Source organism: Amphibalanus amphitrite, unplaced genomic scaffold (genome assembly GCF_019059575.1).
Source record: "Amphibalanus amphitrite isolate SeventyFive unplaced genomic scaffold, NRLGWU_Aamphi_draft 000746F_arrow, whole genome shotgun sequence".
Taxonomy (NCBI): domain Eukaryota; kingdom Metazoa; phylum Arthropoda; class Thecostraca; order Balanomorpha; family Balanidae; genus Amphibalanus; species Amphibalanus amphitrite.
The window spans coordinates 333,570-355,432 of NW_024882240.1; the positions used below are offsets into that span (position 1 = coordinate 333,570).

Sequence of the window (21,863 nt, forward strand, 5' to 3'; positions counted from 1 at the left end):
GCCGCCAGCGAAACCCTATACACACCGACTGAGCTCAGTCTGCTCCGCGCCGTCGCTACTACCACGTGCATCCGTGTAGCGGTGTGCTACATGCACGTGCAGCGGTGCTCCGCCCGGCACGGGTTGGTCGTCACTCTCGACAGTCGAGGCGTGGTCCGCCGGGGCTGATAAAGGGCTAGGGTGTATAGGGGACCGAGCTGTGCACAGTCCGGTACCCCCTCGATATGGGTAATGTTTCGCAATATTGCATTGACGAATTGTATATTTTAGCATAATTGTAGAAATCCTCTGGTATAATTTTTATCCATCGGACTTACCTATCCCTCTCCTCGCGGACTACAGCCAGCACGAAGGGACCCCCCCCCCCCCCAACCAGCAGGGCGGTGGAAATCGAAGATCCCCAGCGGGGCGCGGGTTAAAGTAAATGCAAACCTTTTTCCTCGGCGAACATAGACTTATCATGCATAAGCAGCACCAGCAGCAGTTATCTAATATCTCACACTCATACATTGACATAGTTATCCAATCCAGGTATCGTTTAGGCATCTTCGATGGGTCTGAAAGTCCTGTCCCCACCAGCGCCATCTACGCAAATTAGTTCTCCGCGGGGACGACACTGGCCAGAGGAAGCACCCTGCTTTGCCACTCCCCACCCACTCCTGGACCACGCCATCTACGCGTGGGAACCGGTCCGTCGTTCCGTTACCGCGAACCGGGATCAGATTGGCGGGCCGCTGCAGCTCACCGCAATTGATGGACCTGAGGTCTGGTGTGGAGAGCTACCGCCACCTGGTGCGGACTGACGGAAGCATTGAATGATAGTGGAACCCACAGGTAGAGACCGCAGCCGATAAAAAGGCATCTGATGCGAATCTGCGCATATGGAGATTATGTATTTTTTTAGATGATGTATTATTTACATATGGAACATGCCTGCGTGTCAACAGCGACGTGACAGTCACCAAGATGAACATCTCTCAGCTAGAGGGCTGCCAGCATTGGAAGTCACAAAAACCGATGAGGGAATTGAAAAATATTACAGCTATAGCGTTGGCTATAACCAATGCTCGACAGTCAAATTTCACAGTAGATTCACTTTTCCGATATTATTCGAATCATCACAGATCCAAAAGGCAAATACCGTACTGCGGATATAAACCTCATAGAAGCAAAAAGAGGAAAGAGAAACAGAATAAAAGCAAAACAATAAAGACAACTGAGTTTGAGTTCCTAGCCGGGATGCCGCTGTAGAAATGCAAAATATCAAGATCTCATTTGAAACGCTTGCGGCTTATAAAAAAAAATGTGATACCGGTAAAACGCTTAATAGCGAACAATAAGTGATGCTTTGGAAACCAATGAAGGAGTGGATTTCACTCTAATTCGCACATAACAACGAAAGAATAAAATCATTGTTAAAAAAAAAGAACGGTAACCCGGGCACAAGGGGACTAGGCCCATGGTTTGCGCCACAACTGTATCAGAACAGCGGCTGCAACAGTCATGTCCGAGCACTACTAGTCGAGGCGAGCACTACCAGAGCACTACTAGCCAGGCCAGAGCACGTCATAGGCGATAGCCTAGCGACCCTCAGAGCGATTCAAGCGGTACGGAGCGTCTGTATGTACTCACCGATAAGCACGCCTTGCTTCTTTGAGTTTAAGACTGCTCCGACGGCGAAGCTGTTGTGCCCATCTCGGCTCACACCGCTTCAAAACAGAACAGCCAAGTGTAGCTCATCCCTGGCCCAGTATTCTGTGGTCCCTGTCCATTGCCCTCCGTTTCATCAGCACAGATCACAACCCACCCTCCCCACAGTTTATGTATAGACCCCGTGACCAGCGCAGCTCACGACTTGCAGTCCTCGTGATAGGGCTGCAGCGTCTTGAGATCCCGCCAGGTGGGCGGCATCGCGTTCAGCAGGCGACTGCCGCACTTGACGCACGGCTCCGAGAACAGCTTCATGTAGCTGTAGATCCAGGTGAGGTAGGAGCGTAGCGAGAACTCGGGGTATAACGGCCCGTAGTAGTGCACCATCGCCGCCTGGGCGTTCTCCGACACCTTCCGGAACACGTGGTAATCGGAGGGCGTCCACAGGTCCACACGCCCGTCCTCTGTCAGCATGGGCTCGTCGTAGCCGCGGATCAGCACCCACTCGATCAGCAGGCCCTTGAAGGTGATGACCGCCTTCAGGACGTGGTCGAGGTCCACCTGTACGACGGCCGAGTTGGTGCCGTAGGGCCGGCTGATGCTCAGCTGCATGCCGTTGAAGGTGCCGCCGATGGTTTTCAGTATGGCGTCCACATGCTGCGGCGGCTGGCAGTGGCTCGTCTGCGCCATGCGCCGCTTCCGCACCAGGGCCGTCTGCTGCGAGCGCTTGACGCCGTTCTGTGCCCAGATGGGCACCGCGAACGCCGAGTAGTCGCGCACCTTCTCCGTCCACTTGTAGCTGTCCAGCAGGCGGCCGTACAGTACCTGCCGAGAGGGAAAGACGTCACCGTGAAAAATACACGTCTCTTACAAAAAACGGCATTTAACAAAGTCACTTGCTCATCAAAAAATAAAAATGGAACAAGCAGCATGCATTCCTCCATATCTGACAGTCCCAATGAGAACACAGCCCATTATTAGAGCTTAAACATCCAAATGGCACACACCGAGAAAAAAAATGTGAACAGACCTGCATGTCCAGCGTTGGATCCAGACTGAGGAAGCCGGTGTTCCCCAGCTGAAAGGCGCCGGACGGCACCGACAGCTTGTTGACGCTCTCCTCCACATCATGCAGTCGCCGCGTCACCGTGTTCAGCGTCTCCTTCAGGTTGATGACGTACTGCTTGCGCTGCGTGTCATCGTCCCCCGACTCCGAGTTACCCTCGGTCATGTAGCGGAACACGTCACAGACACTGGTCCTCAGCTGCTGCACGCAGTCCAGAGCCTTCGACAGCGACTCCACCGTCTTCTCAGCCATGGTGCTGGACAGTCAGAGGCCTCCGGGACTCAGTGCAGTGCCTGAAACAATGGAACATGCAGAGGCTACATTGATGGAAATCGATTTAGAAAATTTAGGTCAAATACTTCAATGGATGGATTGAAAGATCCAGGACCAACACTTTGTTAAGTGTTGGTCTTTAACCCACGCCCCACTAGGGGGGGGGGGGGGCTATTGATAGCCCCCTTTCGCTTTTCCGCAATATCTTTTAATCCGCTAGATATATCAACACGAAATTTTCAGTACCGGCGCCACTACCGGCCCTACCGGCACCTGGCCTGCGTGGTGCCGTCTGCGTGGCGCCGGGCGACCATCAGGGGTAAACTTCGATCGTGATTACGGCCACAAAAATAACCCGTTACCCGTAACGGGTAACGGGTTATTTTCACAATCAGGGGTTAAGGGTCGGGGTAGGAGAAACGGTTTCTCCTACCCCTACCCTTAACCCGTGATTGTGAATACGGCCATTTGTGTCAAAAAAAAATATTAGCTACAATAGGTGGGCTAGAAATGATGTCCAGCGATGCGGAGCCGTGAAAATTTCAGACGGCTCCGGCTCCGGAGTAAAAAATCGGTTCCAGCTCCGGCTCCGGCTCCGGGTGAAATGTCATGGCGGCTCCGGCTCTGGCTTCGAAGAAAAAAATCGGCTCCGGCTCCGGCTCCGGGTGAAATGTCATGGCGGCTTCGGCTCCGGCTCCGGGCAAAATGTGCCGGCTCCGGCGGCTCCGGCTCCGCACCCCTGGATGTCAGTGTAATGAAAATGAAATTAGGTTTAGTTTCATAGTTTTTCCGGGGCTATCAGATACCACTTACATTTTGACAATTGGCACAGTAGTTTCGAAATCACGACCAGTGGGGTTTATTACAGGACATACCCCAGACTGGAAATCATCCATACACTACGCCGGCTGCCCGTGAGAGTTGAGACCCTCTTGCGCCGAAATTCGGCGCAAGCGATTATGCGCTGAAATTTCTGCATGATTTGCGCCGAAAATTGGGTGCCTATTTGCGCTTTTATATAAAACACATAAGCACATCTACCGACCAAGGCTATATCAACCAGACAGAGCGTTTCGGGGCCTTGGACGCTCTTCCATGTTTGAGCATCCGAACTTCGAATAAGGTTTTTGTTTATTTCCACGGAAATCGAATTCCTCAATACGCTTAGCGCACTGTAGCGTCGTGCCGTGAAACAAGGCCGGAGCCGCAAGTTCCGGGGCCACAAAAATTGGCGGAGCGTCAGCAGTGCGCTTGAGGCTGGCGGGAGCCAGCGAGGGCCGGGCAGCGGAGCAGCACGTGCTCCGGCACATCAGCCTCTTCTCGGCACACGGCGCAGAGCGCCGCGGGGCACCGTTTGTATGGGCACTGCTGGCACGCCGCAGAGTGGATACAGCTGATTCGGTGCACTGCACGTACTGGAGCGAGCGGCCCCGGTGGCCCGCCCTCACCTGGTACACCGAAACGGCGTCCTCTCGATGCACTCCGGGGATAGGGAGCGCCAGCGTGCTCCCACGGAGTGGCTTGAGTAGTGACTCGGAAGTCGGACCAGTTGTCGCGCCATTGATGCGATGTCGCACAATGAACCACCACGGTCACTGAGCGGGCGTTTGAGTGCAGGGCAGCCGCTTGTTTCCCCAGGTCGTCCGCGCTCTCATGGGCCGCAGTGGGCAGGAACCGACAGCAGTCTTACTTAACGATGCTCGGTGATGGTCAACAAGCAAAGTCTTCTAAACCTATCTCCACGCTGAGGGTTGAGGCCCCACCTGGGCGACTGCTCCTTCACTGAGTAGGCTAAGGGCGGCTGCCGGCTCACCAATTGAGTTGAGTACGCAACGACCGTGGCAGGGACGTCTCATCCTGAATCTGCTGCTAGATTGACCAGTGTGCTGACTTAATTATAAATTTGGTGACTGCCTTCTGCCAAGAAATTATGCGGCCGCCCTGCGCTGAAAAATTCAGCGTCATGCGCTGAATTCGGAGCATGCTAAGTTACACCAGTCGTGCTCTGAAATTCTCAGTGCAATCCTGCCACTACTTTGAACATATTCGCCATAATGTGTATTTTTTTCCAGTCTGGACATACCCCAGTGGGGCCAGGATAGCACTTGATTATCATTTAAAAGCATTGCAACTCCATTATGCTGGGGCTCAAGCTCTAGCCTTAAGCCATTTTGAACTTGTGGAAACTGGAATGTGAAATGTGGAAACTGGAAGCAGAGCTCAAGCTGACTGCTGAGCAAGACTCCAAATAGCACCATGGCCTCATTATGATTATGATTAGTCAGACAGCATCACTATAAAAAATGAGCCATCCATCAATCAGTGGAATTATTGTTTCAAATAAAAGTTATGACCAAGTACCTACTCACCCCGTCCGTTATTTCTCACGTAACAGTAATATCAATGCAATACAGCAATTACGAACCTATCTATAAAATATGAATTATTTTTTGAAACGTATCATGCAAGCCGCACTGCAGTAGGGTGTTCTATTTTAGACATTGTTCCGGAGTGATATTATTTTGTCAACAAATTGCCTAGCAACTAAGAGCCTGAGCAGCGAAAGCTTACTTTGAACAAATCACAAGCGGCTATTTAGCCAGCGTTATCTCAAATAAAACAAAATTGCTCGAAGATGCTGAAATCGAGAATGAATGGAACGCGTCATTTATGTATTATATTCAGAAAGTCGAGAGACAAGTCGACACTCATTTGGATAACGCAGATAGGCTTCTGGTTTGAACTGCATGTGAGTATGCAGGATTTTTATTAAATTTTTAATTTATAGTAGGCATCACATTCGAAAATGTTCCACCTTGCAACAGCCAACATCTTCCTTGAAATTGCCCTGCCTGATGGTTCTGCCTTTGGTCGTTGTTTGCTTTTACACAGGTGTTCAGAGGCTTATTTACAAGGCAATTTAAAATCACTATTGAGGAAATATTTCATCCAATCCAAGTTTTCAGGAAAGCATTGTTCAGAAGTGTTTCCCAAGGCTATTTTTAACCTGTTATTTTACATTGAGAAGTAGATTCCAATTCTGGATATAGGAAATGTGTCTTTTCTTTTCATTTTGGTATGTAAAGGTCTAGACCATCACCACCAATTTTTTCGAACTGGAAGCTCAATATGTCCTTTTGCTGAGATCCGTATCATACTGTTGGTCATAGGTACTGTTGACAATTGTCATATTGTTAACAATAAAAGTTATTGTTATTGTACACAGTAGAAACACAATTTATGTCTTGTTTTCCATGGACTTCCATAATCTTGCACATATCTTGTGCTTTGAGATGGTGAATAAGGTAAAGGACTTGTGCATAAGAAATGAGTTTTTGAGGTCATGTCAGCTTTCCATTAACTATTTGACCATCATTTTCTTTGCAGATTCAACATGGGTTTCATGAAGCTCCTTAAGTCATCTCCAGTAATTAGAGACCATAGGTTTCCAAAGTTATTCCTGCTGTTACTCATCAACATTTCTTCAACTGGGCTGTTGATGCACTGGTGTCATGCCTCAAACAGCATGGGTGAGTAGGTATAAACATTGATTCTTCACTGACTTTTGAGGAGGAGGTTAAGATTATCATGCAAGCTTTCTTCTGGTTTCTTTTGTTCAACGCTAGCCTGTGCAATTTACATGATAATGGATATGGTATTTTGACCATAGGTACTCCACTCAGAAAACAATAGCAGAGCTTAGACAGTGGAGTTAAGAACTAAAGTGACTCAACATGTCTTTAAAAGATCAGCTCAATTAATTCATATTGAAAGATAAAAAACTTAGTTTTTATCAGTTTCAGCTATTGGCAAGCATATTCACATTTTTATCTAATGTCCAGAACGTCATTGGGCGCCTGCATCTCTCTCCCGCTGACCTCTGCCCTCCGGCAGTGCTGATGGCCTACACCTGCCTGAGCTACTTCCACCTGCTGTCTCTGCTCACCTCGCTGCTCGGCCTCTGGGTGGCCACCCGGCGGCCCGAGCTGGCCATGTCGTACGGCTTCGAGCGCTGTGAGACGCTGGCCGTCTTCAGCAGCACGGTACTCGCCCAGCTGGCCGCCCTGTTTGTCTCAGTCAGCTGCGCAGAGAGGCTCTTCTTCCCGCCTGATGTGGCCACGTGAGTAAATAGATACAGGTGCGGTGGGCCGGTGGTATTCGAATAACCGTAGATACGGGACACGATTTAAGCATGAAGGCCAAGAGGCGTGCCGTGCCACTCCCGCTGAGCGTTTTGCGATTTCCGCCCATAAATATGTACCATTTACACTGATGACCGATAATTACGCCGCCCTCACCGTGCGTTATAGGTCCGTGCTCACCGGGCGTTATACCGGCGTATCCATCGAGCGTTAAATCGTATCCACCGGGTCCGTTATACCGTGTCCACCGAGCGTTATGCCCCGTCCACTGAGCGTTTCGCTGTTCCAGTGGACACAGCGCTGTGTCTCATCCCTTGACCCCTCTCCGTCCGTCGGCAGTGGTCGGATGGTGCTCGGGGCCGCTGTCGGCCTTCTCTGCCACCTTCTGCTGGTATACAGCGGGCCGAGCCGAACCCTGCAGCACGTGATCGAGGTGTCCCCCTCCAGCTGGCTGCAGGAGCAGTTCGCTGACGTCTGTAGCAGGTGTGTGGACGGTGGAGGGAGGTAGGGGTAACGATGGTGTCAGGTTTGTGGGCTTGGATAGGTGGAAAGGCGCGGCGGCATCATGTGGAAAAACTGGTGGCATGCAATGGTCTGCCTGGAAATTGCAAATCAATGTGATTTTTACATTGAGTTTTGTTTGAGTAACAAGTTCAGTGTCGATTTGCGTATCGACAGAATTGTGTGTCCGGTAATTGTGTTTGACCGGACTTTTTAAAATTAGTCTATGATGGGGCGATGGGGAGAACCATTCTCAGCTGTGAATCTCCATGTCATTAACTCTCCACTTCCGTGTGCTTTCGCCCCGTCGCCGCCCACCTAACCCTCCCTTCCCGGCAGTCTGTGCGGCGTGGTGCCGGGCCTGGGCCGCCTCCTTCTGCCGCGCGTACACACGTTGGCTCTGCTCTCCGTCTCGGGGGCGGCCCTGGTGGCTCTGACGGCGGCCGGTATCGACGCGCGACACTATCACGTGGTGGACCCCATAGCGGGCCTGTGCCTGGCCGCCTGTCTGGTGGGCACTATGTACCCGCTGTGTGTCAATGTCGGCAGGTCTCTGCTGCAGGTCAGTAATGGTGGGAGATGAAGGGGTAGGCATTGTTATAGTGTGGAGTTTGGGGAGTGAGGTGGACTGCAGGTTTGGGCATGCATATTTTTAAGGTTTGATTTCTTTAATGAGGTTGTTACATGCACAGCGTTATCTGTCCAATGTGCAGGATTGAGTTATTTATTATACTTTCGTTCAGGGGTCCGATACCGGGCAGGCAGCTAAGGAATATATCAGTAATGTATGTGCTTGCTCTCAACGTTGTGAATTGAATCGTTTTCTAATAATCATGTCAGCCTCAAACCTGATCATCCTTGTTTGTGCCAATGCATGAGTATAACGTGAGTATTTCCTTCTCGCCCCTCTCTTACAGACGACACCTTCACACGTGGTCTCACAGCTGGACAAATGTCTGCGTGAGGCGCTCACACTGGATGGTGTGCTCGAGTTTCGGCACGAGCACTTCTGGACCCTCTCCACCGGAGTGCTGGTCAGTGGCGCGCTGCCTTGGGGCTCTCGTTCCCGGGGAACCTAGGGCTGTTCCCTAGGGGTGGGCGCTGATATCAGGCTTGACTGCATTTTATTGGCTCACATTATTAGCCCGCATTTGAACCCGCGCCCCACTGGGGGGGGGGGGGGCTATTCATAGCCTATTCATAGGGGGCTATTCATAGCCCCCCTCCCGTTTTTCTGCAATAACTTCCGAACCGCTTGACGTATCGACGCCAAACTTTCAGTACCTTCGGCTGCATCAATTTGACACCTTGGGTCAAAATATGAACTTCGTAGCTACCATAGGTCGGCCGGAAATGACGTCAGAATGACGTCATGTTCGGCCGATTTCGACGCAAAACATTGAACCACGGCAATCGCTCCCAAGAGCTCAGTTTTAAAAGCTAGATCCAATTTATTTGCATGAAAAGACTCAGTATAGACTGCGCTATCAAGCTGCTATCTCGGATTTTCGAAAATTTTATATAATATAATTCAAAATTTATATTTTTATATTTTTTCAAAAAGTTTTTGACTTTTCGAAAAAAACGGAATATATGTGATAGAACACATGCTTACGACTAACTCTTAGTAAGTTTTAGCTAAATATCTTCAAATATGGCCCAAGTTATACGCATTATTGCAAAAAAATCAAAATATTAAGTTTTCAAATCAATTTTTCAGTACGTATTTGAGATCGTACACCAATATAAATAGCACCATCGTGTTCCTGAGCTCAAACTGCATCCAATAGACACCTTTTTTGTTGAAAAATTTTAACTTCAAAATTTGACCTTTTTTACCTGAAAGTGACCTGGCCTAAGCTAAATTCGTCTCAAAATGACCTCGAATGACACAGACGACATCAAATTCGAAATCTATGGCCTAAATGGACCATAAAACATGTGTCACGTGACCGACGCATGATATACTATTTCCGTGACCTATGATGACCTGACCCTGACCTGAAAATCAAAGGACAAGTTTGGTACCCTCAGGGTGTCTAGAGCATCTGTTCACGAGTGTGTAAACCAAAATGAGCCTGATCTGACTTGTAAGACGGCGGCTAGAGCCCAAAATGTGAACAAGCCAAAATGCTAATAATTTTTACTTTGACCTGACCTGTGACGCCATCGGTGACCTCGAGGTCAATGAAATTAGGTTTCTTTCGACAGTTTTCCGAGGGCTATCAGACGCCGTTTGAATTTTGACGATCGGCCCAGTAGTTTCGGAGTTAGGAGGGGGCCCAGTAGTAAAACGCCCCCCCCCCCTCCAGTAGGGCGTTTTACACGCATACCTCAGTGGGGCGCGGGTTAACTTACATTGGATTATTTACATTACTGACTGCATCTGCACTCGTAGAATTCGTAGAATTCAGCCTGCTCCAGTATGTACCCGCTCATATCGTTGCTCGCTGGTTAACATTTTACCTAACATCGCTCCCTCAGGCGGGCTCCCTCCATGCGAGGGTGCGCCGGGACGCCAAGGAACAGGAGGTCCTCTCGAAGGTGTCGGCCAGATTCGCCAGTCTCGTACACGTGCTGACCGTTCAGGTAGGTGTCGGGGGGCAGCCGGGGAGGTGTGTTATGGGGCTGCGAGCTGTTGGGTTGATGCCATCTCTGTGTTCTGTTCAATGTGACCAGTTTGATCGGTCAGTCCGGTATTTACTACACCGGTTGCAAATGTGAGCCGACACGGGCTACCAAATCATGTGACAGCAAGGGTGAAATGTGCTTGTAGTTGTAGCCCTACCGCCTCATTACGGACGCTCAGTCACGTAAAGTTCTAGCTATAAAGCTTTCGTCTCTGTTCTTGCAATATTTCAAGTTTCATTTCAATTTTCAATATGTACTTTTGTCGCACACCTTGCCGGTCCTCACGAAGCCCCATGTCCCACCGTCGCCAGGTATTCAAGGACGACTGGACGCGCAGCCAGACCACGCTCCACCTGCTGACCTCGTCCGCCCTGGCTCTGGATCAGACCACGTACGCTCCGCCGCGCTACGCCACGCCGCGGCTCAACAACGACTACTCCTCGCGGGGCAGCTTCTCCCCGACTGAGAGCTCGCCGCGACCGGGTGCCACTGTCGCCAGCGCGCCGCTTCTGGCGACGGCAGCGAACGGCGGCGGCGGGGACGCGCAGAGGCTGTACCTGAGCGCCCTGGAGCCGGCGACGGTGGCGCCGCCAACCGACCGCGTGGCGTACTATGTAAGCGGCGACGGCGCGCCGCGGTGGACGGTGGCGGCCTCTACGGTGGCGGCGGGAGGACGGCGGTGAACGGTGGGTGACGGGGAGGGGAGGGAAGGGTGGGGATGGGGAGGGGTACACTTGGATGTCTGCAACCATCAGGGTTGGCGGTCGAGCTCTGATGAGGATGGAAGGCATAGCAGAGGACGCCCGAATTGGTGAAGAGCTGGCACTTGACAGCCGGGGACCTAGTCGCTGTTATGGTGTGCTTATAAGCCAGTGCTGCGGGACAGGAAGGTCTTGACTGTGACGCCTTAGGAATGGCTAAGGGAGGAAATATTTTGCGCATGGAACAAAATATCCATTTTTGTGAGGTAGTATTTCGTTGGCCATGGGGTATGTGGTGGTATGAGTATCAGCTGACGAGCTTATTATTTCACCGTATTCGATTTCGCCCTGTAACTTTCTTTTTGCAAGTTTTTTTTTCTGCTTATATGCTTTCATATTTTTATGATTAGCAAGCATGTATTGAACGATTGCCCAGCAACGTGATGAAAGTGTGAAGTGCGTGCAGCTGTTTCAATATTGTTTTCAACTAAGATTCGCGATAAATTTCGTCGTAAAAATATCGTCGCCATTAAATAGAAGCAATTTGCTCGTCCTAACCTTTATATCATTTCAGTATTCTGTGACTTACAGTTTAATGCACATCTGTCATCGTTAAGTCAGTTATTCTTTTACAAATAACATGTTCTACAAAATGTAGGCTCAGTAAGAAGTAGGTACTGACAAGTCTCTCTTTGATACTATCTGAATGATATACTAAACTTCAAACATGGTTGCAAGGGCCATTAATGATTCGGCCTCAAGGGAGCGCTAGTGTAAAATTACAGGTTAAATGTTCCGAATAGGTCCAACGTTTCAGTTGCGCTGGTCTGTCTCTGGTTTACCGAGTTCCGATACGAGGATATCGATTACTATCCAAAAGCGACGTCCGGGCCGCGATCGCGCGCATATATTGGAATCCAACATGGATACATATGGTGAATTACACTTCTTATTGGTTCTTGGTCGCAGCTTTTATTGATGAAAATGGCTTGGTTATGTGTGGAGGTTCTACCTGGCGTGGTGTTTGCTGGCTCACCACTAAAAATCGTTGTGTATGTGTGGGCGAACGGCTGCTAAATGTGTGGTTGACGCATCGCCGTCCGTATCGAGCATCTCTATCCCACATTTGATCAGTTACATAAGCTCGTAGAGACATGGGAATTTTGAGTCGATTGTGGTTGAGCCTGTATGTTTGGACTGTTTGTAGCGATACTTAGACGATGCAGCACGATTGTAAGCCTTGTAAAGTATGGATGAAGAGCACACTTAGACACGTTTTAGGTTAGGTAGATTATCTGAAAGGTTACAAGAATTTGACATATTTCCAGACTGAGGACCGGGGTCAATCGGTATGCGGTGAACAATTCTTCACTTGACATATCCGTCTTTATGGCACTGACCGTTCTTACGAATGTGTTTATTGAATTCCACGGCCGTTTCTCTGATGTATTGGTGATGTGATCGGAGTCAGCTGCCGTCGGTATTTTCCGTGACGTGACCGGTGTGACCGTCTGACGCGTCACCCCCGGTCCTCGGACGTCACACAGACCCGAAACGGTCACCAGTGCCGACTGTGGGGTGGCCAGTGGCCATGTAAGGTCTGCGCTCCGAGGGACCCGTCCTGGGTGGTCCATGCAGCGATCTGCCCTCTATGTGAGTTGGGAGAGCCTCCTTACCGTCCGGAGACATTTGTGATAACATGTGCAAGCGACTGCGCCCGCCCATGTGATTCGTATTGTTTTGTCAAGAGAGTACAATACACGCTTGGAAGTTTCTTTGCTGTGTTAGATTTATTTGATTTAATGGCGCTTCGATATCTGCCAGCTTTACCTCCTGCTCACCAAGATCGGCCAAGATATTCATCCCGAAGATGAATAATGAAAAGCAATAAGCGTACCTACGCGTTAGATTACTGCATGCTAGGCCGCCCGCAATACAGGAGTGCCCGGCGGGATAGTCTACCTCCGCAGATGCTCAGCTGCGGACGACTCCTTAGCTCGCGTCATAAATTTCCGCCGGTGATTTGCCATTCCTCCGCGTCTGATCGGCGGTGTCGTGCATCCCAAACATTCCACCATTCCGCTACATCCTGTCGGCACTGATGCGAGCGTGCATCCTGTCTGGCGTTTTGGGTCACACGACTTGCAGCCCGTCCCGACTTCTCTCGTCTGTCAATCGGCACCAATCGGCGTGCCTTGAGTTGTCCCATTCAAGCCATCCGAGTTGCGCCGTACGTGCAAAACGTGACTCTTCGACGAAGACAGCGGCGGCTCTGTACCATTCTCGTGACGTCGCCGTCACCTAAGCGCTGTGTCCGTATTCATGGCGCATGTCAGAGCCATCGGCCAGCCGTGAGGGGACACTCAATTCTCCATCAAAACCGGGATGCACTACGCACGAGACAGCCAGCGCGTGAGTCTGTGGCGGCTATCAGGTGAGCCGATGCGGCACCGACAGCCGATGTCATCGGCCGTTTGGCTACCGGGTGACGCCGCCGCTGAGAGATCGCCGGTCGTTTTGCAACAATCGCGTGGCGCATCGCTCGTCAAAATGGCACCTTTGAGTGTTACACGGTTCCGACAGCGCACGAAACAGGATGTTCCTGACGCAGCGGTTTCAGCGTTTACCTCAAAATCCTATCTGGGCGCTGGGAGAGCGACTGGGGAAGGTGTTGCGGCCATGCCTACCGCACGCGCCGCATAAGAGCACGGTGGTCATCGCGCATCTGATCGGCCCGATCGTCGACCGCGGCACGATCGCGCGCCGGCCGAGATTGTCGGCCATCAGTTGGTGTCAGGTGGCGGCTGTCACCGCGACCGCGGCGGGAGGGACGCCCACCATGGGCGCGTCAGGGCATCGAGATAAATGTGAGGACTGTGACGAGGTGCTTACTGCGATTGAACAGCTCATGAATCTCAGATTCTTACTGAACGGGATGTCACTGTCACTCATTATGAATCATGCGATCACCAAATTGTTATAACTGATGCGATAGCTTTCTTTGCCTGTAGAAAAATATGCACTTACGGCTATCTTTCAAATTAAATGCGGCTACTGCTTTGGCATTGAATTAGCAACACAGGTCACGATATCTTGTCAAGAATGGATAGATAGGTACTAGGAACACAAGTATTATTTTTGTTCGTGCATATGTATAGCATGTCAGCATGCACTCTTACACAGCGCAACACTATTCAATCACAGATCCTAGTTCCGGCTCTGATCCGCACACCAAATTCCAAACCTGCATTAGATCAGGCTGCCAATGCGAGGCACGGAGAGCAGCTGTTGCTCGCTGGCCCGCGCCCCGGGACAGACGGGATACAACATAGTTGGTCCGGTTCCAGTGGCATCAGCAATGCTCCTAATACATGTAGCGGATCTGCTGAATGAAATTCTACCGCATGCAATTATTTAGGCGACTCCGCACGAGCAAGGAAGAAATCTCCCTCCCCCTCGTTCGGAGTCTGTTACCCAATGGAAATGTCTTCAATATCCGCCTGCTGCGCCCTTTTCATTATATGGTGGATGTTACTGCTAAAGCAATGCGAGACAGTGCGATGCACAATGTTCACGAAATGCGGCGCAACTCAGTGAACGGGATCGGGATCGGAATAATTGTACTTTATACTAGAGGTACAGGTTTACGCGATAACTGTATCTTTTGATATGTATGATAAACGGATGCATTAGTTTGGGTGTAGAAACTTGCATTTTTATTGGTATTATTTGTGTAACTGCTTTTAATTGAACTATAAAGTATGATGGTGATGCATGCGAGTTGTTCGAGCCCTTAATAAGTTAGGATGTTACTCAATTCAACCCTACCCTACCCTACCCTACCCTACCCCTAACCTACCCTACCCTACCCCTACCCTACCCTACCCTACCCCACCCTACCCCTACCCTACCCTGCTCCTACCTCTACCCCTACACTACCCTACCTTACCCTACCCTACCCTACCCTACCCTACCCTTACACTACCCTACCCTACCCTACCCTACCCTACCCTACCCTACCCCTACCCCTACCCTACTGTACCCTACCCTACCCTACCCTACCCCTACACTACCCTACCCTACCCTACCCTACCCTACCCTACCCTACCATACCCTACCCTACCCTACCCTACCCTACCGTTACACTACTCTACCCTTCCCCCTTACACTACCCTACCTTACCCTACCCTACCTACCCCTACCCTACCCTACCCTACCCTACTCCTAACTTACCCTACCCTACCCTACCCTACCTTACCCTACCCTACCCTACCCTACCCTACCCTAACCTACCCTACCATACCCTACCCTACCCTTACACTACCCTACCCTACCCTTACCCTACCCTACCCTACCCTACCCCTACCCTACACTACCCTAACCTACCCTACCCTACCCTACCCTACCCCACCCTACCTCTACACTACCCTACCCTACCCTACCCTACCCCTACCCTACAATTCCCTACCCTATCCTACCCTACCCTACCCTACAATCCCCTACCCAACCCTACCCTACCCTACCCTACCCTACCCTACCCTACACTACCACCGACAGTCCAAGTTTCAGCTAAATCGGCCCAGAAACGGCTGAGATATTGCAAAAACAAATTAATTGTATTTACTGGCGAATCCTCTTGGCGAGCGGTGCCTTGTGTCGGCCTTCGTTGTCAAAGGTCAATAACCTGCCGGCCCACTCAGTTTTTAAGCGAACAACTGAGCCTAAAGCACGTGCACTCTGCTCGGCGCTGGTCGCGGCCCCACCACGTGCACACCGCTGAACCAACCCCCTCGAAAATTTAATACGACAAATGAGTGCACGCGTTCGACTTACAGCGAAAATTTCACCCCCGTAGCCCTTACCGTTCCCGAGCAATAGCGTGTTTTTGCCGATTCTAATGTTAACCCTATGGGCACGCGAGCACGCGCCAAGGGCGCACCCCTGGCCGGATCATGTCCAAAATTTAATGCGGCCTACATGTAAAAGTGGCCCAAATCTATGTAAAATTTCACGGCCATAGGTCAACGGATGCCGCCGCAATAAGCGCTACAAAGTGACTACGTCGCACACGGCGTGGGCGGCGGCGGATTATTTAGGATTTATATTATAAATCCTAAATAATCCGCCGCCGCCGCCGCCGTGTGCGACGTAGTCACTTTGTAGCGCTTATTGCGGCGGCGTCTGTTGACCTACGGCCGTGAAATTTTACAGCAATGTGGGCCACCTTTACACGTAGGTCGTATTAAATTTTGGACATGATGCGGCCGGGGGTGCGCCCGCGGCGCGTGCTCGCGTGCCCATAGGGTTAACATTAGAATGGGGAAAAACACGCTATTGCTCGGGAACGGTAAGGGCTACGGGGGTGAAATTTTCACTGCAAGTCGGACGCGTGCACTCATTTGTCGTATTAAATTTTCGAGGGGGTGGGTTCAGCGGTGTGCACGTGGTGGGCCGTGGGGCCGCGACCGGCGCCGAGCAGAGGGCACGTGCTTTAGGCTCAGTTGTTCGCTTAGAAAACTGAGTGGGCCGGCGGGTCATTGACCTTTGACAACGAAGGCCGACACAAGGCACCGCTCGCCAAGAGGATTCGCCAGTAAATACAATTAATTTGTTTTTGCAATATCTCAGCCGTTTCTGGGCCGATTTAGCTGAAACTTGGACTGTCGGTGGTAGTGTAGGGTAGGGTAGGGTAGGGTAGGGTTGGGTAGGGGATTGTAGGGTAGGGTAGGGTAGGGTAGGGAATTGTAGGGTAGGGGTAGGGTAGGGTAGGGTAGGGTAGGGTAGGGTAGGGTAGTGTAGAGGTAGGGTGGGGTAGGGTAGGGTAGGGTAGGGTAGGTTAGGGTAGTGTAGGGTAGGGGTAGGTTAGGGTAAGGGTAGGGTAGGGTAGTGTAAGGGTAGGGTAGGGTATGGTAGGGTAGGTTAGGGTAGGGTAGGGTAGGGTAGGGTAAGGTAGGGTAGGGTAGGGTAGGGTAGGGTAGGGTAGGGTCAGTTAGGAGTAGGGTAGGGTAGGGTAGGGTAGGAGTAGGGGTAGGGGTAGGTAGGGTAGGGTAAGGTAGGGTAGGTAGTGTAAGGGGGAAGGGTAGGGTAGTGTAACGGTAGGGTAGGGTAGGGTAGGGTAGGGTAGGGTAGTGTAGGGGTAGGGTAGGGTAGGGTAGGGTACAGTAGGGTAGGGGTAGGGGTAGGGTAGGGTAGGGTAGGGTAGGGTAGTGTAAGGGTAGGGTAGGGTAGGGTATGGTAAGGTAGGGTAGTGTAGGGGTAGAGGTAGGGGCAGGGTAGGGTAGGGGTAGGATAGGGGTAGGGTAGGGTAGGGTAGGGTAGGATAGGGGTAGGGGCAGGGTAGGGTAGGTTAGGGGTAGGGGTAGGGTAGGGTAGGGTAGGTTTGAATTGAGTAACATCCTAACTTATTAACTTTATACCTAACTCCAGCTGGTCACTGATGCCTTGCATGCCTCGACGTAAAATGAGCTGATGGTTTATGATTGCTCTTATATTCAAACTTCAAAGAGAAAAGATTTGATGCTAGGTATTCAATAGCTCTTAGCTTTTTTAACTTCAGCTTTCCATGAGTGTCAATTTGCTCACCCACATCCATTGACCATGTGACCTAGCCTCGGGTTCACTACCGGCAATATACGGCCGATTGCCGAATACGGCGGCGATGACTCAGCGCCAATGGGCTGGTCCCCGATCGAGCCGCTCCGTTCGAGCCTTCAGGAGGTGTTCGACAGGACGGATTCGCCCCGATGATCCCCGTCGTGACCCGCTGCCGAATTCTTCAACGGTGACAGCTAATGGGACGCTCCCGTTTAGGAGTGACTTCCACTCGTGGTGCCTCCGTTTAGGAGAAGCCTCCACTGGAGCGCCCCCGTTTAGAATATGTCGCGGATGCTCGGGTCCCCCTTCATGAGCTGTCGAGGACGTTGAAACGTGTTCGACAGGGGCCGAACACTGGTCGGACTGGTATTAGGGGCCGTCCGATGCAGTGTCCCGCCCCGAACAGCTCAGCATATGATGATATCCTGTCCGGAAAGAACAGTTCCTGATCGCAATAATGATCCGAACGGGGTAGTGGGGTGGGATGAAACGCGGAAACGGGGCGTCGAGATGGGATACAGAACGACACGGGCTGGGACGGCGGGAAACGAAACGGGACAGGACGGATATGAAACGAAATAATTGAGACATGGAACGAAAATATGCCGGGACAATAGAGGGACGAGTCGGGACAGCTTGCAGACAATCAATTGCATCAGTTGCACAATGTGGCACGTGCCACTGCCGACAGGCGTCCTGTTGACTCACGCTCGCCGCCATCAGGAGGGGATCGTCGCGACTCGTCGGCGGCAGCGGCGCCGGAAATGGAGCGCTCCGCGGCTACTCCCAGTGATGACACGACCTGACGCCGTCCGAGACTCGTCACTGGCGTCATCGGAAAACAGAATGCGGCAACGCCCCGATCCGGATGGCTGGAGATGAGACCTCACAAGGAGCCGTGTAGTTCGCTGAAGACATCCGCGATTACTGCTAACAAAGGACACGGATGGTGGTGAATGACCTCAGATAACTCTGCCCATTTTCACCCGCGGCGAACAAAAACTGTTTTGCGGGGGCATGGTCTATACTATTATTTGGACGTATTTTCGGCATATCGCATTTTAGGGCCAATTGAAAAGTCGTGTGTCGTTATATTTCTTTGTTGGAGATATACACCCCGTTTACATGAGTCAGCGAAAATGACGTTTAGAACGGATATTTCCGTTTAGCGAAAAGTGCGCAAGTTTCGACTCATGTAAACTGGTTTGGGCGCGCAAAAATGACGATTACGCGGAACGGAAATATCCGTTTAGGACGTCAGGCCTAAACGGATTTTTTGCACATCTAGCAGAAAATGACATGAATATGCATGTTTTAAAGATGAAACTTTTTAGTTTACACAACAAAATACATATTTATCTTGAATGGTAGGTCTAATGACAATGAAATCCACCTTTTGCCCCTGATTTCGCGCCATTGTGGCAGATTCATGAAGTACCTACATAAGTGTTGAGAGGAACGTCCTATGCTTCAAAAGGGAAGCATTCTAGTTCAGGGGTAATTTCCTTATTTCTTAGATTCAACAATCAGGGTTCAATTCCAGGGCAACCAACATAGCCTTCCCAGCCAGTCGCTCCCTATAGCCACTTGTAACAGCATGCTAGTGTCATCTAGTGCTTGGTACACTGGATATGATGCTTGATTTATTTTGCTTTAGTACATGTTCCCAAAAATTTTCTCTACCTAGGTACTTCAAACTTCCTAGCAGTGATTCAGATAACTTATGCTTCAGCGAACAGCCACCAGACGGCAGGGCACGCAGGCTGGTTGGGACAGTAACTTGGCTGCATGCCAAAATATACACAAGACACACAGCCAAATTTACTCAGTGACACTGCCATCTCCCCCCCCCCCACCAATATTTAAATGTTCACCTTATTGTTCCAAAGAAGTAGATTCTTCAGTGGTGGGAAGGTCTCTGAAAGTTTGGTTAATTTCGAATGGTGGAAGCAGGCAACTGGCAGGTTTTGTGGAATTTGTAGAATCATACCTAACCTTACCTACCAACCTATCTTTCAACCTACCATCCTTCAAACACACCTACCTACATGCCTACAACCTATTATACCAAACTACTTCCTACCAATCTACAAGGTCAACCAACCTACCAAACCACATAGGTACCACTCGGACTTCATCTTCACATCTTACCTGGTGTGATTGAGAGTGGATTATTCTATGCATTTTGAAAATTGCACTGATAGTGTCTTAAAGTTTGGTGGTGAGTAGATGTAATTTATGTTATGACTAAAACACATGGAAATGATGGATACTGTGTTGCATCCGACAGTCAAGCAATGCACCCACAGGTCAAGGTCACATCTACTACACAATTCACCTAGTACTGATCTGACCCCTGTCTTTGAAGAACTGAGCAGCTAAAAGCAAAAAATGAAAATAAAATGCTGGAATATTCAAGTGCTTCAAATGTGTCAACCAAAAATGTATACACAATCCCGTACCACCCACTTTCATACCAATGTTTTCTGAAGTGTGGCACCATCCTGTACATTCTTTCATGCATTTTCATTTTGTCAACTTACTGGAGGTCCAGCATGATGAGCTATGACTATTATGAGCTGTCTTAGCCTTTTTCTGAAATCAAAAAGACTTTCAATATAGATGTGCTCTTCAATGTTGTCCAAGACCTCAATTGTTTTCTTGCTTTCTGACAGTTTATCACACTCTTTTACAGCACACAAGTAAAATAATGGCTTGTGCCATGATTATTTCCAATTCTACATACAAAACTTCAAAGAATCAAGTAAATTAAGCCTAAAACAAGCACAAATAATGCTTGATAGGAGCTGCGCCAGACATGTAAAAATGCGCAAAATATCCGTATTTTTCGGGCTGCCGGCGTAAAGGGAATTATCCGTTTCGGAACGGATTTTTCCGACAAGGCTCATGTAAACGGGGCCACCGAAACGCATTTTTCCGTTCCCTGGCTAATCGGATATTTCCGTTTAGGCTGAATGACTCATGTAAACGGGGTAATAGCTTCATATCAACTGGACTCGCCAGTGACCCGAGGCCCACCAATGGTCAGCGTCATGTCGTCAGTTTTTACGAGTATATTTTTCTCAGTGATGCTCTCAACGCATCGTCCTCCGCCGAGCAGGGTCTCTGGTTTACCTTCTATCTCCACTGGTTTCCCATGGCCCGACAGCAGAGTTATGTCTGCCCGGCCCGGCCTGTGTCCGCCGGCGGTGACCTCCGGGTCCACTGTGTCCGGGAGCGGGCCCGGAGCCGGAGCCGGCTCACGGCCGGGCCGGATCTGGGGTCAGAGGCGTGAGCCGGTGGTCAGCCGTCAGACCACAGCCGGCGAGGGACGCCGGTGGGCGGCTCCCTGCCAAACATAGAGTCGCCGCCGAGTCACGGCCGAGGATCAGTGTCACGACTCGCACGGCAGCGACACTGACTCCCCACTCAATATGCCGTTCAACATTATGCAGATTCTCTTTGTGGTGTTGAATTCGGAAGCAATGAACGATGGGGCGATAGCATTTTGGAGAAATGCGATAAACTGAAATGCAAACACCTGTACTTTTTACAGATTCCTATTTCAACCCAAAAACGAATGCTTACGAGGCAAACAAACAAGCATGCAAGCAAGCGAAACAAGCAAGCAAGGCCAGTCATTTTCGTTAACCGGCACCCAGAAGTTTACAACCGTTCAAGTGATGATGGTGTTTTCCGCCTTATTTGCTTCCTCAATTATTTCATTTATTTTTGTCGACACCAGCAAAACAGTTCGGTACCCCACCGGGCTGCCTAGATTCACTCAATATATCCTGTGCCTAGACACCTGTGAAGTCGCGCTCGGTTGCATCACCTTCACGGTCCGCCGGTAGGGTCACCCGATCGTCCCCCGGATTCGGACGCACCATAACCTGATGCTGATGACTGGCGCTGAACGGCGTTCCAATGAAGACTCCTTCAACACGTCGGAATTCCCGGCGGCCTCGCCACACACGGCTACTGAGAGGCATTGAGTGACATCGTACGGTGGTTTGAATCTGCAAACATGTGCTTCCTAGTTCCTTCTGCCATTTCTTATCCCGAGTCCGAGAGAAGTATCCTTTCTTCCGTCCGCGAGGCTACCGAAGACAGTCAGACAGACCGGGGTCGCGCGAGACGAGACATTCCGGAGATTGAAGAATAACCCGCGCACCGACGGGGGTCTGCGCCAACTTCGTACCGACGGGGGGGGGGGGGGCGGATGACCGCCCCCCCCCCTGAGATCTCGAGAACGAAGCAAGATAGCGACAAGCGGTAAACGGCATCGGATACGCACGGACAAGG

At 50.5% G+C, this 21,863-nt stretch overlaps 2 protein-coding genes across 7 annotated transcripts; one reads left to right on the plus strand and one right to left on the minus strand.

Moving 5' to 3' along the window:
* Positions 1–1,419: 1,419 nt before the first annotated feature.
* On the minus strand, positions 1,420–20,285 carry LOC122365520 (mediator of RNA polymerase II transcription subunit 27-like). Of its 5 annotated transcripts, none has more exons than XM_043336790.1 (3): positions 20,102–20,285; positions 2,681–3,009; positions 1,420–2,475 (listed from the first exon to the last, which is right to left on the minus strand). In XM_043336790.1, the coding sequence occupies exons 2-3, from the start codon at positions 2,966–2,968 to the stop codon at positions 1,849–1,851; spliced, it is 915 nt and encodes a 304-aa protein (XP_043192725.1). In that variant the 5' UTR covers positions 2,969–3,009; positions 20,102–20,285; the 3' UTR covers positions 1,420–1,848. The 5 variants fall into 5 exon arrangements, with proteins under 5 accessions (XP_043192725.1, XP_043192723.1, XP_043192724.1 ...); XM_043336788.1 differs by lacking the exon at positions 20,102–20,285 and adding an exon at positions 5,561–5,591; XM_043336789.1 differs by lacking the exon at positions 20,102–20,285 and adding an exon at positions 5,359–5,502.
* On the plus strand, positions 5,665–12,739 carry LOC122365519 (zinc transporter 6-B-like). 2 transcript variants are annotated; one of them, XM_043336785.1, is made up of 8 exons: positions 5,665–5,738; positions 6,377–6,519; positions 6,884–7,109; positions 7,471–7,614; positions 7,972–8,194; positions 8,550–8,666; positions 10,117–10,221; positions 10,575–12,739. In XM_043336785.1, exons 2-8 carry the CDS (start codon positions 6,384–6,386, stop codon positions 10,944–10,946), a joined length of 1,323 nt encoding a protein of 440 aa, XP_043192720.1. In that variant the 5' UTR covers positions 5,665–5,738; positions 6,377–6,383; the 3' UTR covers positions 10,947–12,739. The 2 variants fall into 2 exon arrangements, with proteins under 2 accessions (XP_043192720.1, XP_043192721.1); XM_043336786.1 differs by lacking the exon at positions 5,665–5,738 and adding an exon at positions 5,951–6,065.
* Positions 20,286–21,863: the final 1,578 nt, after the last annotated feature.